Source organism: Pogona vitticeps, chromosome 5 (genome assembly GCF_051106095.1).
Source record: "Pogona vitticeps strain Pit_001003342236 chromosome 5, PviZW2.1, whole genome shotgun sequence".
Lineage (NCBI taxonomy): Eukaryota > Metazoa > Chordata > Lepidosauria > Squamata > Agamidae > Pogona > Pogona vitticeps.
Genome location: NC_135787.1, coordinates 184,558,223 through 184,569,372, shown reverse-complemented (window position 1 = coordinate 184,569,372; position 11,150 = coordinate 184,558,223). Strand labels below are relative to the sequence as shown.

General features: G+C 41.3%; 1 protein-coding gene across 4 annotated transcripts in view; it reads right to left on the bottom strand.

Annotated features, from left to right (window-relative positions):
- PDE3A (phosphodiesterase 3A) overlaps window positions 1-11,150 on the bottom strand; it is a 314,647-nt gene that overhangs the window by 104,454 nt on the left and 199,043 nt on the right. For 3 of the 4 annotated variants that reach the window (XM_072999742.2, XM_020811330.3, XM_020811331.3), the window contains exon 2: window positions 2,978-3,028. The exons of the other annotated variant lie outside the window; for it this stretch is intronic. In XM_072999742.2, coding sequence (XP_072855843.2) covers window positions 2,978-3,028 — 51 coding nt within the window. The remainder of the gene's footprint in view (window positions 1-2,977; window positions 3,029-11,150) is intronic. 4 annotated transcript variants of the gene reach the window in all.

Here is an 11,150-nt window from a genome sequence, read left to right as displayed (position 1 = left end):
GCTGTTTGTAATTTTTATCTGGCATATATGCAATTCCTGGACATTTTATAAGAAAATTATTTCCAGCAGCTGGGAAAGAAATATAGAGTATGGGAAGGGCTCTCTCCTCTTCTATTTCCTTTGGTGCCCTTCCCTAGCCATGTAAACCAGGAAGTAACCTGGAACCTCATCATAGACAGACATTAGAAAGGTTGTATTCTCAAAGGCTTTCACGGCCGGAATCTGATGGTTGTTGTGGATTTTTCAGGCTCTTTGGCCGTGTTCTGAAGGTTGTTCTTCCTAACATTTCGCTAGTCTCTGTGGCTGGCATCTTCAGAGGACTAGAGTAGCACTCTGTGCTCTGTTGCAGTTTGTTGGATAATTGAGTAATTAAAAAGGTTGTTTGTTTGGCCACATACTATATTGGCTGAAGCACTTTTGGGAGTTGCGGTCAAAACATACATATATTCTTTCCAAGGTCTGAACATGCATACAGCAAAAGAATACCCTCCTACCATGGCACTATTTGTTAAGAATAACCAGCTATTCACTGATAATACAATTTTTTTCCCTATCTAACGATGGTCCTCTGCGAGTTTACCTAAGGCGTCATGAGTGGTCTTAACCGACCAGATAGGTGGGATATTAAATAAATAAATAAATAAATAAATAAATAAATAAATAAATAAATAAATAAATAAATAAATAAATAAATAAATAAATAAATAAATAAATAAATAAATAAATAAATAAATAAATAAATAAATAAATAAATGACCAGGTCTTGCTTTATCTGGCCAACAGCGAAGAACACACACAAACTTTATTATTCTACATTCTAAGGGCTACAAGCAGAATATGACTTGTGGAGACTTGAACATAGGAACTCTTGGGCATTATTATTATTATTATTATTATTATTATTATTATTATTGTTGTTGTTGTTGTTGTTGTTGTTGTTGTTGTTAGTTTTAATTTTATTAGTTTTATTTATATGCTGCATTTCTCCCAACAAGGGACCCAAAGCGGTTCACAACATTAAAAATCACACAACTAAAAACACAATAAGTGAAATATTAAAAGACAAATTAAACAATATATGATTTAAAATACAATTAAAAGATTAAAACATGGAAAAGATTAAAATTGTCTGCTAAAATGGGGTTCAGGGATTCAGTTGTAATTGTTAAAAGTTTGCCTGAAGAGATGGGTCTTTAGCTTTTTTCAGAAGGATAACAGGGAAGGGGCCATCCTGATCTCCCGAAGGAGAGCATTCCGTAGCCTGGAAGCTGCCACAGAGAAGGCTCTCTCCCGGGTCCCCATCAGCTGGGCTTGGGCTGGCAATGGGACCGAGAGGAGGGTCTCCTCTACTGATCTTAATCACTGAGAAGGTGCATGTAGGGAGATACGGTCCTTCAGGTAGCCTGGACCCAAGCTGTAGAGGGCTTTATAGGTAATGACCAGCACTTTGAACTGAGCCCGGAAACGGACTGATAGCCATTGCACAACAAACTTGACCAAGAATAACTGCAAACATTGTAGAAAATCAATAAGACAGAGATACCCATAGTTACTTAAGATTACAGCTTAAAACATTCTGAGTTTGTCAGATTTAAAACCGGCCAACTGCATTATCAACAACAGATGCTAATATCACAAAGAAATTCTGAAGCACAATGTCCAATCAATATTTCAACAACCTTACACATTTTTGACATCTCCTATTGTACTGTGTTAGTGCGTAATTCAAGAGGTTAGTGTTGTTGTTAGACTTCACCTCTAAGGTTCATTATATAAAAACAAAAGAAGAGAAGAGAAAAGCAGCAGTTTTGAAGAGATCCATGAAAAATACCGTAAATACAATATACACCCCATTACTAGAGCAGTGGTTCTCAACCTCGGGTATTCAGATGTTCTAGCAGTAAAACTCACAGAACCCTTCACCACTAGCTGTGCTGGCCAGGATTTTTGAGAGCTGACATCCAAGAACAGCTGAAGACCCAAGGTTGGGGACCACCACTCTAGATAATGATGGCTGCATGAAAAAAATCAGTTTGACAGCTTAAAGATGAAATGTTACAATTGCCTGACGCAACGATTAATGTGACAAAACAATCCTGTCCTCTCAGCAGGCCAGCAATTTGGAGTAAGCGAACACCCTGTAAAACTTCTGCAGACCATCTGCGAACGTGCCAGTATTTTCACAAACAACAAAATTTGTTCTGGCAAGATACCACAGGGGCACCAGAGGTCTCACAGTGGACACTCTGGCAGTGATGCTTTACCAATAAAACAACTTGCAGCCAACTACTGGCCTCTTCTCTACAGCTCCAAAGAACCACCTTTCAAAGCGTCCAATAGGCTTCATCCAAGAATGATTAGGTGACCTGGAAAGCCAACAGACTTCCACCTGGCTTTATATAACTATTCTTCGCTTGGACCCTCACTAATGTGTTGTGTTTTAACAGGCTGGATAGAAGAGCCATTCCTCATCTTGAGCATCATGGTGAACAGCTCCTATTGCCATCAACACTATTGATTCAATTTGTCTCAACTGACTCAGTTTGAATACTCTGACTTAATAGACTGGTCTGGACAAGAAATTGCAAATACATTCACTGATTAAGTATATGGCTGTTTTTATTTAGAGATGTACAGAGAGAAGAGAGAGGGAGTGAAAAAGGACAGATAAATCTGGTGCTCATCCACACACAGCTGGCTCGTTTCCATAGATGCTGGTCTTGAGACACCTGCTGTCAGACCCAAAATATGATAGTCTGCGAAGAGGTCTTACTAAGAAGAGCAGACTGGTGAATTCTGAGTCTTGTCATTTAAAAGTCACAAATCTCTACATTCTTTATTATAATCAGGCAAAACCTACAACCACGACTTGGATGTATCTTTCGGAAACACCGAATAATACAGCCTGTACTTTATGTTAAGCAAAACATACATAACCAATTTGCACCAACTCCAGAAAAATCATTCAAAAACTGACCTGAGATCCTCTAGGTCCCCGTTTATGATCCCATTCAGAATGTCCCATAATCTGCAAAATTACAAGAGCGAGATTTAGTACTGGCAGGAATAATAATAGTCTGTTAACTATATATACACAACAAGAAAATGTTGTTTTATAGTTTAAATTGTAAGTTACCCTGAATACTGTCTTACTGATTTGACTATATGCTGTTTTATACATTTTATACATAAAGAGGATAGAAATATAATCAGCAATACTTTTTAAATGTAACGTAAAAGGTAAAAGGTAAAGCTTTCCCTTGACCATTAAGTCCAATTGTGTCCAACTCTAGGGGTTGGTTCTTAACCCCGTTTGTAAGCTGAAGAGTCAGCGTTTGTCCGTAGACACTTTCCGTGGTCATGTGGCCGGCATGACTAGAAATGTAATGTACAGTTTTATAAAAAGGAAAACTATTGAACATTTCTGATGAATTCCACTTCATAAACGGCTTTTGTATTCAGCTATCTGGAAATGAGAACCAATAAATGGTGATTGAAACAAAGAAACTGAGGGTGGGGGGAAAGAAAAATAGAACAACAACAGCTCATCTGTAATGTAGTCTTGCACATGTTTATTCAGAGGGAAACTGTGTTCTACAGAGTTTATACTTCAGAAAGTATAGACAAGATTCTCCCAGATTTGCAAACTTTGTCCCCTTGATGCAGACCTTATTGCTGAATAGGTCTGACACCAAACCAATTTTGATTCTTCCTTTGCTAGTTTACACCAAAATATCTTCTGATGCAATGGTTCCCACTCTTGAGTATTCAGATGTTCTTCGGCTAAAAGTCCCAGAAGCCTTTACCACTAGCTGTGCTGGCCAGGATTTCTGGGAGTTGCAGTCCAAGAACATCTGGAGACCCAAGGCTGAGAAGCACTGTGCAATTCCCTTTATATTGCAAAACTATGTGTCTGTGATTGAATCAATTCTTGATAACACAGCAGAGTGAGCACTTAATAATCCTGCAGTTTAACCTTGGCATTTTAGTTCTTCAGACACTACACACACAAAAAGAGACGACTCTTTGTTTCGTTTTGTGTTCAGATTTTATGATGGCTGCCATCAAGAGAGCCTCAGATGAAGTAACATCAACTATGCCTTGAAACAACAAAGGGTTTTTAATTCCAAATCTCATCAGCAATGCAATGAAGTTCATTTTGAGGACTGGCTTTTATATCCACTGTACAGTATAAGAAAAATTACACACAGCCATTTGTGGTCAAATGCGCCCATACAAGCTCCAGCTTCTTTCCACATGTGAGAAAGAGCTCAGTGTGACCTCCAACACAGCGCCATTGCTTCCTCCCCTTATGCATCTCATCCAAGAGAAGTTGTAATTGAGGTCAGTGTTCTCCATCAAACTGAGTTTACTACCACAGTGTTTGTTTGTGCCTTCATTCTTAAATAAACTACAAAAGTACACTCTCGTATTCCTCAGAACTATAAAGATTAAAGTCTGTTCTAATATACTTGGTGCTTCCAACACAACTATCAACGCACCAACCAAACTGTGGTAGCTGTTTCCACACAGAAGGCAATTACTTTTGGCCGCCAAGAGAAGTTCCTCACCCATCCATCACAGAAGGAGCGTAGCTGTTTTGTGTCTGTGCAAAACGGACAAAGTCTTTTTACTGGGCAGCCCCTCCTCTGCTCTTACAACATCACTCTTAAATTTGTTTCCTGAATTTGAAACACATTCCACAACCAAGGAAAAGACTTTAAAAAAGCCCACTGAGAACAATGTCGCGACCACGGTTGACACCAGCAATAAACTTGGCAGATGCGCTCTTATTCTGAACCATTGTAATAATTCATAGTAGAGAACGATAGCACCCATATGTCTTTCCTTTGCATTTTTTTTCCTCTTGACAAGCATGACTTTGTGAAATCAGTCCCTGCCTTTTGCATTTAGAAAGAACAGATTGCAAAACATGATGCTTTGGACACATCCCGACCATATTGTAATTGATGATCACTTTCTACTGAATTAATAGGAGGAGGCAAAATTACAGAAGTCCAGCAGAAATCAACATGTCAGTTCCTGTCCGTTTCAGAAGTCAGGGGTTACTGTTGGAACGGATTGTGGTAGGTTTGCAAATCAACTCCTCCTTGCTCTACGCTGTTCGTCATCAGCAAAAATCCATACTTGGCCCTCAAACTGACACAAAAAAGTAGGGAGAAGATCTCAACGGGATTTATTACAGAGATCCCAGCTGATGTTTGTTAACAGGGATGGGGACTTGCAACTTGAGACTTGCTGCCAAGTTGCACTTAAGTCGCACCAGCGACTCGACTTGGACTCGACTTGGATTTTTTTTTTCTCCAATGACTTGCACTTGACATGCAACTCAGAAACATTTTTCCAAGTCACTTATCAAGTCCCCTTGCTGCTCCCCTACGCCTACCTGCTGCTGTCCTCAGAAGCAAGTGCCAGGCTTGACTTCCCTTCTGAGCATGCCCAGAAGTGGCACACTTTGACTCCTGCTTCTGGGCATGCCCAGACTTCTGAGCCTGCTCAGATGTTGCAGACCTCCTGGAAGGGAAGCTGAGCTTACTACTTGCTTCTGAGGACAGTGTTGTGTGGTGGCAGCAGGAGCAGGTGGCCATTGGGGGGATGGTTGTAGGGTGGTTGGGGAGTGGCAGGTAGGCAGTGGGTGGTGGTGGCAGTGAGGGGGCAGGGGCATAGCAGTGGCAGGGGCAGGTAGGCAGCGGAAGGGCAGAGGCCAGGCCTAATGCTTCTGAGCATGCATAGAGGAAAGCCAAGGGGAACCAGAACTGCTGCTTCAGCACATGTCCCCTCTGGGCCTCCATCCTAGACCTGGGACTTGGACTCGAGGCCTGGGACTAGGGACCAAAGACTTGGGACTTGACTTAAGACTTGGACTTGGGTCCAAAGACTTACCAACATTTCTGTCTGTCAAAGCCCTATGACTAGCAAGGGCCCAAGAGAAGTCCTTAGAAATGTTGTGTTCTATTTAGAGGACAGCTCCCAGAATCTGCTAGGCAGCTTGGCCAGTGGGAAGATGAGAAGCGATGTCCAAAAAGTAACTTTCCCTGGCTTTGCCCATGATGCCAACACACCACTCTCAAACTGCAGGTAACACCTAAGGTGTTCTATGAAAGGGTGCTTCAGCCGTCTTCCCCTGCCCCATGCCCCCAGGCAGACCTGATAGAAACCCCAGTTGCAGGCTGCTGAGAGTGGAGAAAGGGAGACAGAGCCCCAGGTGGGGAGAAAGAACAGGAGGCAGAGAAGCCATATCTGAGTGAAGGGGCTGGTTTGGAAATTTTTCACACCTACACAAGAGTAAAAAGACCAACACTTTGAGGGAGGCAGCAATGATATTGGCAAAAAACGTTCTCTGTATGAAAACCTAGTTTTGTGCATGAAGAAGATATTTTGCACAAAAGTGAAGGTTATTTACGCAATATACAAGGTTTTCTTATTTGCTTTGCTTTTTTAAACAAATGTGATTGTAATAATGGCACAGGAAGAACACTTCTGAAAATTCTTGATGACAAGAATAAAAAACTATAGTATAAGATACCAGTGCAGAAACAAATGTGCTCCATAATCATCTGCCTGCAAGTATTTTAACTGCAGAGGCTAGTAAGGTTGGACATAAGTTAATTAACCAGTTAAATACGACTACTTGATTGATCCACTGACTTTTTATTATTTAACCACAAATATTTGTAAATACTCCAAGTATGAGCTTACATTTTTCTTTCGGGGCGAGGTGGAAAGATTAAAGGAAATTATTGATAGCCTAGTGCAAATGATTCATTCTTCATCAGCCTGAGGTGGAAAGATTAAAGGAAATTATTGATAGCCTAGTGCAAATGATTCATTCTTCATCAGCCTTCCATCACAAGCATAGATGATCAAATCATTCAATTTCCTGAATTCTTGAATGTACATTTGCCAAAATGAAAAATTGGAATTTCTCACTTTGTCATTATATACTGTCAAATTGCTTCTGATTTATGGAATCTCTGATTTTTTGCTTTTATCTGGAGTCAAGTTGTTTCCAACTTATGTTGGCCCTATCAATGATTGGCCTCCAAAATGTCCTGTGGCTTTCTTAAAAAGTCAATCCATCACATATTTGGGTTTCCTCTTTTACCGATTATTACGGCCCAAATTATAATAGCCTCATTTTAGTCATTTCCGTTTCTAGAAAGAAGCTGGATCAGATCTAACAATTACATGCCGTCACATCAATTTTGACACATGACGACACTTTCCAGGGTTTTCTAGGTACAGACTATTCAGAAATTATTTTCCATTGACTGTGCAACTTGCCCAAGGCTACACAGGCTGGCTCCTCTCACTGGATACACATGTACTATTTCAGTGTACAGTGGTGCCCTGCATGACAATGACAATCCGTTCCATTGAAATCGCTGTTTAGCGAAATCATCGTCTTGCGAAAAGCCTTTCCCCATTGGAATGCATTGAAACCTGTTTAATGCGTTCCAATGGGGAAAATACCTCGTCATCCAGCGAAGATTGCCCATAGAGAAGCCGCTTTGTGAACAGCCGATCAGCTGTTTAGATTGCTGTCTTGCGAAGCTTCTGTCCGGAAAGCATCCGTTTTGTGAAGATCTCCCATAGGGAAGCCATTTTACGAAGCCGCCAATCAGCTGTCAAAATCATTGTCTTGCGAATAAACAGTCCGTAAAGCACAGACCAAATCAACATCTAGCGAAAATCCCCCATAGGAATCACTGTTTTGCGAATCACTATAGCGATCGAAAAACCTCATCATTATGCGGATTCATTGTTTAGCGAGGTCGTCGTATAGTGGGGCACCACTGTACTGGAAATAGATGGACTTGTAAAAAAGATGACAGAGTTACAGTACTTCTTGAGATCTTTCGGACCCATATTCAACTTCTTCTGGCTATGCTAGCTAAGGAACTCTGGGAGCTGAAATCTTAAAAAGTCACATTTCTAAATTCTGCTTGTTAATCAGTTTTTGTGCTGAACAAATAAATGCAGTAATTCAGACCAAAATGAAAATATGTGTTGTTTGCTGAGAATGATATAAAAATGACCTATGTAATAAAGATACCCAAATAATCATGCCATTGGGTCCCAGTTGAACATGATGAACAGAGTGAACTTGCAAGAAACTCTGGTTGGGTACAGCAGTTCATGAGAAACAACCTAAGTAAGAAATGGAGACATTTGTATGCTTCATGGTGAAAAAATTGTTTCACGTTTCTGACTCTGATCTCTGTTCCAAAGAAAGTTGAGGGATGAGATCATATTTAGCACTGGAAGAAAAGACAGCAGGGAGAGAGAATAAGGGGGGGCAGGGGGAAGGACTACATATTTTAGAACTTTTCTCATGGCAGCACATGACCTTTTTATGCTATTTCCAAGACATAAACTGTGTTTGACTTCAGTAGAAATCTGAGTTCCTGCGTGCGGGGGTGAGAGACACCAAGAAACATTTGGAGGATGAGATTAGTTGTCTGCAGTAAATTTGCCTGACGAAGAGTACTACACTCAATTGACCGCTTGCCAAAAATAAAAATACAAAACCAAACTACGTAGACTTGGACTGTCTGGATCTTTCCCAGCCTGGTGCTTGTTACCACATGATTTTAGACTTCATTAGCCATGATCCATCACCAAAAACCAAGTCAGCTAGAGACGATAAGATGCCGGAGTCCAAAACAAGAGGATGGAATGGTAACTGGGAAGACCAGTTAGGATGATCTACAAAAAGCAATCCAGTTCATCCATCTTCCACTCTTGTTTGTGATGGGACACAACGATAGCCACCATCTTGTCCCAGTTCTTAATTTCACTCCACCCATTTCTGCATTACTCCCCTGTCTTCATATGTCCTAGTGCAGTGATGGTGAAGCTTTTTGAGCCCAAGTGTCCAAACTGCAACACAAAATCAACTTATTTATTTCAAAGTGCCAAAATCTGGGATTGGAGGACAGGTAAGTACAGTGGTGCCTCGCATAGCGACGATAATCGGTGCAGCAAAAATCGCTGCAAAGCGATTTCGTTGCTATGCGATATTAAAAAGCCCATAGGAATGCATTGAAACCCCTTCAATGCGTTCCTATGGGCTTCAGACTCACCTTTAAGCGAAAATCCTCCATACGGTGGCCATTTTCGCCCAGTAAGCGAGGAATCTGTCCCAGAAAACAGCGGGCGGCCATTTTCTTTACCCGGCGATCGCAAAAAGTTCGTCGGTATGCAATTTCATCGTTAAGCGGGGCACCCGTTAGGCGAGGCACCACTGTATTTCTCTATGGTGACTTATGGCTTGTGTGCCCACAGAGAGGGTTCTGTGTGCCAGGTGTGGCACACGTGCCATGGGTTTGCCATCACTGCCAAGTGTCTTCACAGCTTGTATTGTGGACAAGAAGCTACCATTCAGAAAGAATATGGAGAGACAGAATGGTTTCCTATAAGCAAAGGTGCCAGAGAAGGGTTTTCCCCTTAAAATGGCCGCGGATGGCCCGAAATGCCCCCCCCGCAGCGTTTTTGCGACCTCCATAAGCAAGGGGAGGGCGCGAAAACACTGATAGGGGCCAGTCACAGGATTTGCTGTCACATCAGACTTAGAATGCGCCAACGACTTGACTCAGATTTTTTTTCAGTGACTCATTCACACCTTGGAGCCACCCATTCTCCTTTTTTTTCCTGGGGAAAAAAGCTTGCTTTTAATGAGTACTGGGGCTTGGGGCTTGGTACCAAAGACTCAGCCCCAAAGTCATGCCAGCCTCTCTGTAAGGAATATGGTGCTTCCCAGTGAGCCGGATATTCATTTTGAGGAAATGTACCTTAGCCCAACTCTCGTTGGATTAAACGAGATATGCTTAAAATGTGGTTGTCTGAAGAAGGTGAGGCTGCTGGACACGGACAATTCAGCACAAAAAATGGGACCAGCACTCTCCTGTTGGTGCATGAGGGCCTCACACTTTTCTTTCCTGACTGAATAGGGCTAAAGGGTGGCAAAGAGAAAACAACAGAGAAGGGGGGAGATAGAATTATATTTGGGAAGTGGGGGAAGCATATTAGTGTTTATAAAGCCTATATACACCAAAGGATAGCTAAATAGACCATGGAGACTAAGAAGGACATTTCCAGATGTGCAGTAACTGCTACAAGAAGATGGCTTAGAGAAAACATTTCTTTGATATCCTTATACTGAGTTGGAATATAGTCAGCCGGAACGCCTCTTATCAACATCATTTTTATTCATGAAGTGTAAAGGTTGCTAAGTGGTAAAGTATTCAGCACCAATTAGGGGACATTCATTAGTGGAGTTTGTGTCAGCAAGACTACGTTCAGGCTACTTCGTATAGCTGATGAAGTAGGACCCCCCAGCCTACGAAATCTCATACCAGCCTACGAAATCTCATACTGAGCAACTTCCTTTGCCTTCAGTGAGGCATGAATTCTTGGAAAGAGTCTAGACTTTAATATACATCAAAAGAGAAACAGAAATTAAAAACTCATATCCCACCAGCACGCCACCTTCTCTATTTTACTCTCGTAGGAAGTCATTCCCTGCATTGTGAGAGGACGTTGATCATGAAAGAGATAACTAAGATACTGCTCTTTAAAAGTAGTATTTGTATGCACAGTCTGGCATAGATCATAAACCATGAGACGACATTCTGTTCAAAAGAGAACAGCCCTTGGACACCATTAAAAGCAATCTGTGTACTGTTGTTGTTCTTTTGAAAATCAATGGCATGAGGTGGATTTTTTTAAAAAAATTTGCCAGAAATAGGGGTAGAATATAGTTCTGGAGAAAGAGAAATATCTCCCCCTATTTTTCACCTCAGCCTTCTCAAATGTCCTTGTTATATCAGATTAGATAAGGGAAACAGATACCATATGATTGTACCAAGATGATGTGATAACCTTGATTCACCAACTCTTACCTCAGGAGGAGGCAACATGGATACTCAGGAAATGTTGGTTCAAATTCCCACTCATGGTTTGTATGTGTGAAACCATTCTTTAAATATCATATTCAGCCTGATTTTGGCTGAGTATCAGGAAAAGCCTCCTAACTCTTTGAGCAGTACGGCAATGGAACCAATTACCTTGGGAGGTGGTGAGTGCTCCCATATTGGAGGCATTCAAATGGAAATTGGACAACACTC